Genomic DNA, 4,937 nt, shown 5'->3' with positions numbered 1-4,937 from the left:
TGCGTGTGTGTGTGTGTGGGTGTGTGTGTGTTAACGCCCAAGATTATCCGTTAAAACCCGCTTGCACAGCAGTTGTTATCTTAGACGGTTTAGCGACCTTTTTAAGTCATCACGGCCTACCTCAACAAATGACGTGTGATAATGGTACGGAATTTAAAACGTCTTTGCATTTGGATTTCTGTAAAATGCATAAAATTGCAATTAATTTTACAACTGCTGGCAATTCTAATAGTAATAGTCAAATAGAGAGGTTTCACTTTACTCTTGTTAAACTATATAGGGTACTAAGATTAAGAGAACCTAAAGAAGCCCCTAAAAATTTAATAAAGTACGCAATTATAGGTTACAAGTCATCAATGTATAGCGTAACGAAACAAACACCTTTTCATGTCATAAATAAAAGTAAACGGTTTAGATCCCTTTGATTTAACGGATGAAATCATTGTAATTATATTGCAGATAGATGCGAATGATTAAAAACTATCTCTCAACAAATTTACGAAACATCGTTAGAAACAAAAATACGTTTAAATGAAAAACAAAACGAAAAACTAGAAAACCTACCTGAAATGAAACAAACCTGACAAAACGGCAACGTAGTAACGATAAACCCCGAAGAAAAGCTCTTATTATAGATCAAGATATTTGGAATAAAATTCTCACAAAAAATAAAAAAATAATTCGCAAATCTCAGATCCAAAAACCTAAAGCTTTTTCTTTTTCGCATGTTAATGAATCGGACAATGCGGTTCCTTCGTGCATCTACGCTGTTATTAGTAATAGCGAATAACGACATTGAAGTTATCCCTATTACTAACTAACCAAAACACCACTTCTATCGTTCCACTTAGGAAATGCTCGAATTATTCAACATCAATATACATTTTTGCATTTTGTAGAAACATCTCCACTATTTAATCAATTAAAATCATTAAACTATGAAAATAAACATAATTAGCAAACTTACAAGTCAAATTTGCAAAAGATAAAATAATTTTTGCCGTCCCTATTCCGATTTTTCTTAAACAAATTTTCTAAATATTCCACCTATTCCCAGTACACGTAAATCACTCCTTAATTTACCTATCGCCCATCGGTGATTGTGTGACAACCCTCATTAAATATGCCGACAACAAAAATTGCCACGTAGTCAATGTAAATGTTTCAACGCATATAATTCGACCAATCACCAGTAGATTTGTTTTGATAATACCATCGGAACAGAAACTTAAATTACAAATGAATTGTCGAAATAAAGAAATAGCTACCAGTATCAGTACTCCAACTACAATCGGTTGATCTCAATACGATCAAAAAATTACGAGAAGCTGCGAAATCATCGATCACTAGGGTGCTATTTGAAAAAACTAGGTTATCCTAGATCCTAGTTTCACAAGATCAGGTGACCCGGAAAATACTATCTATGATGGTCACAGCCTCCTAGACACAATTTTAAAAAATTAAATAAAAATTAAAAACCGTCCTATCCTACATAGAATGAATGATTGAATCCAAAAATGCAAAAAAATATAGGGTGCGTCATTTAAAATTCGAAAGTTACTGTCGGTTCCGCTCAAACTGAAAGTGCAACCAGTGACTACATATTGCTAAAAATTTGAACATTTAGCCTATATTAACGCTATCAAATTTCAAATCGCTATCTGAAGCCGTTAAAAAGTTATATAGTATTCCCACTTTCTTGTGTCACCCGGTATAGATAGTCCAAGTCGAAAAATATTGTGCACAAAAGATTTTGTTGGCGAATTGTTTTTGCAGTTATTTTGCTTAGCAACCGGCAATCTAAAAATATTTTTATTATTTCCCTTTGGGTTCGTCAAATTCAGATAACCATGTAAAACGGACAGAAATTATCTTGGTTATTGTCTTCGAACTCACTGCTACAAAGTATGATCTAAATTACATCCACAATGCGTAACGCGGGAATTAGCGCTGTATAAAAAAATATGACCGTAGTAGAGAATTTAAACCACACAGCCGGTTTTAGCTACTTAATTTTATTTTACTACATAAACTTTGTGTTTCCATTGTTGATAAACTTGAAAAATAAAGTCAGTAACAATTTGCCACTGGGAAAAACATTATGATAAAAATACATACATCATTAGTAGATTAGATAGATTGAAGAAGGTAAGATTTTATGTACATAGAATAACAACAAAATATTTGTTATGAACTTTCCAATTTAGACATTTTACTTACCGAAGTCTCGTTGGACTGATTTAAACAGAAATGGAATCGAAATAATAAAATTAAATAAAATTTTAAAAATCAGCTTCAACTACTGATTCTGTGATCTACAGAGTGGTGTACGGAAATGTCAACAGCTGCAGTTTCCTTAATTTGATATTGAATACAATTTGAGAAGCAACAAGTTAATTTTCATATTGTGAAATCGTATATTTTCCGTTTTTTCTCGAAATACACTTTTTTTACTCAATATTTGCAAGGAAAGCAGTTTCAGAAAGTGAGAATCCTGTATTATGAGTGTGTTTAAGTCGTTACAATGGCCAATCATTTCAATAATTTCAATAAAATGGGTTGTTGTTATAAAAATATTAATTATTATTAATAATATTATTTATAAATATCTCGCGTTCTTAGCTCACTTTTCAAATTTCATAGGCGTTTGGTGTACACTTTTGCAAAACAGTGAACTGACGAACGTCAAAATACACGCATGATTTCTGCATAATTGCGCATTTTAGAGTAGTGGGTATAAAAAAATATATTAACAAAGTTAGTAGGAAAATTTGATGCTAATTGATTTTTACGTATAACCTTTAATGAAACAAATATTTTTGCTATGTTAATAAAACATTAGCCTTACCCAACCCAAGATACAGAAAGTAGGTAACAAACATGTGCTTTTCTCTGCTGTAAGTACATGGCTATGAAGGAGGTACTGCTTTTCAATAAAATAAATTAATGTCAATTTCAATTGGTAACGAATGCAAAACAAGATTAAAACGTCTCTTTGGTGATAAACCCTGCAAAATATATTTTTACAAAAATAATTTACGATAACATTCAATGCACCGGTATTTTGCAACAAATCGCCGATATGTGTTTTGTATATAAAGACCAACAGTGAGAAACAGCTGGCAAGTTTAATTGTCATTTCAAGATGAATTGCGGGGTTTTCCTACTTCTGTTGGCGCTCGTATCTGCCACACCTTTGCATAACAATCCGAAGGATATTCGCATAGATGATGAAGGTACCATAACTGTAAGCACTGAGAACGGACGTGTTTTGTTTTCTCAAGCTCATGAGAACCACGAGCACTTGGTGATCATAGCAAAAATCGCCCATGAGCCTAGTAGGAAGATCGAAATTAATAACGAGAACCAGGTGGTTAAGAATGTAACGCACTGGACAGACAACCAAACACACCACGCGAACAAAGACGAGCATTCGGGGACTACAAATTCCCAGTTGGCAGTACTGAAAAACATTTTCCGGCAACATCAGGGTGTTGTAGATGATGCCACTTTCGCGCAGGTAATGGCGGAAGTAAAACAAGCAGCCGAAAGAGGTCAAGTTCATATGGCCGTATATAACGTATTAAAACAATTAGCTCCACACCACTCATATATAAATGTCCCCTCATGGGAGAAGCAGAAAACTTTCCCCTTGGTATCTAAGGACACGTTTTCGCATCATCCTTACGAGCATCGGCATTATTCTCATTATGGATCAGAAAACGACTACACTTACGGAACTCATCATTACAGTTACCCTCAATCTTATTCCGACAATCAATATCATCATGGCCTCGAAACGGCAGTTGATCCATATCCTGCGTTGAATGCATTTTTCGGTGGATATGGATTCCTTGGAGATTCAAACGCGCAATTCTCTGCGAAGTTTCCGAAGTATGCAGGACACCAGCATCACAAATGGACAGCTGACCAAATTCACGAACTTGTCAGGTGAGAATTGATTTTTTATGCCTCTCAACAATTCTTCAACGACTTAATATTAGGAATGAGTTCTTTATTAGCATACAAAGAATTATATGGCAACACTGTTCTATGAAAACATATTTAATATAATATATAATATACATATAATATCAAGGCATATTTTTTAGAGTAATACCCCTTAATTACTTTTTTGGTTGGCTAATTTTCTCAATGTTTTATTTAAAAGTTATATTAAAAGCTAAGATTTCTATAACCAAAATCAAAATATTATATTCAAACATTTAATTTCGACGTAAAATGATACTTTGGAATTAATTGAGTTTATTCGTTTTTTCTTTTCGATATTCAACTACTTGGTTTTGTATTACGTACAATTTTTGTTTTTTTTTTAAACATTTTTGTTCGGTATTAATTTTAGTCAACTTCACCATGAAGAGCAAGAAGTCAGCCATTTCCTTCGTCGAGAACATCACATAAACCAACAACTGCAATATTTGCTGGCTCTGCAATCATCTAGTCACTATCACAGCATGTCACACGGACAGCAGGAAGGAATTCTGCATGAACAGAAATCGCTAGTCAGTGAACAGGAAGTGATGCTGCAGCAGCATCTTGTACATCAACAGCAGATTCAGCGCTTGCACAAAGAGATAGAAGCTCAATTAGATTACTTAAATCACAAAGATGTCGAATCTAATTATTATTAAAATGTTTGAGATATAGTAAACTACAAACCTGCTTTGTCAAATAAATAATCGCATTCATTTTAAACACAAATAAATTTTATTCCAAATAAAACGTTTATTTCAATAAGTTTCCTGTCGAATGCGTGGTGTCGCAAAACCTTTAATCAAATTGATTGCAACCCCTTCTGTTTTGTAATAATAGGGCAGCATATATGAGAAAGAATACACGTGCTTTAAACATATAATTTCAACATTTATATAAATTAGTCCAGGAATGAAGGAAAACGCACTTTTAAGTGAATTTGT

General features: G+C 33.4%; 1 protein-coding gene across 1 annotated transcript; it reads left to right on the top strand.

The window, feature by feature from the left end:
- Positions 1-3,120: 3,120 nt before the first annotated feature.
- Positions 3,121-4,740, top strand: LOC132696699 (sex-determining region Y protein-like). Its single transcript, XM_060661682.1, has 2 exons — positions 3,121-3,951; positions 4,364-4,740. Exons 1-2 carry the CDS (start codon positions 3,146-3,148, stop codon positions 4,650-4,652), a joined length of 1,095 nt encoding a protein of 364 aa, XP_060517665.1. The 5' UTR covers positions 3,121-3,145; the 3' UTR covers positions 4,653-4,740.
- Positions 4,741-4,937: the final 197 nt, after the last annotated feature.

The sequence above is a fragment of the Cylas formicarius genome, unplaced genomic scaffold (assembly GCF_029955315.1).
Source record: "Cylas formicarius isolate icCylForm1 unplaced genomic scaffold, icCylForm1.1 PGA_scaffold_1__22_contigs__length_36826433, whole genome shotgun sequence".
Classification (NCBI taxonomy): Eukaryota; Metazoa; Arthropoda; class Insecta; order Coleoptera; family Brentidae; genus Cylas; species Cylas formicarius.
The sequence above is the reverse complement of the archived record's forward strand: the minus strand, read 5'-3'. Positions and strand labels throughout refer to the sequence as shown.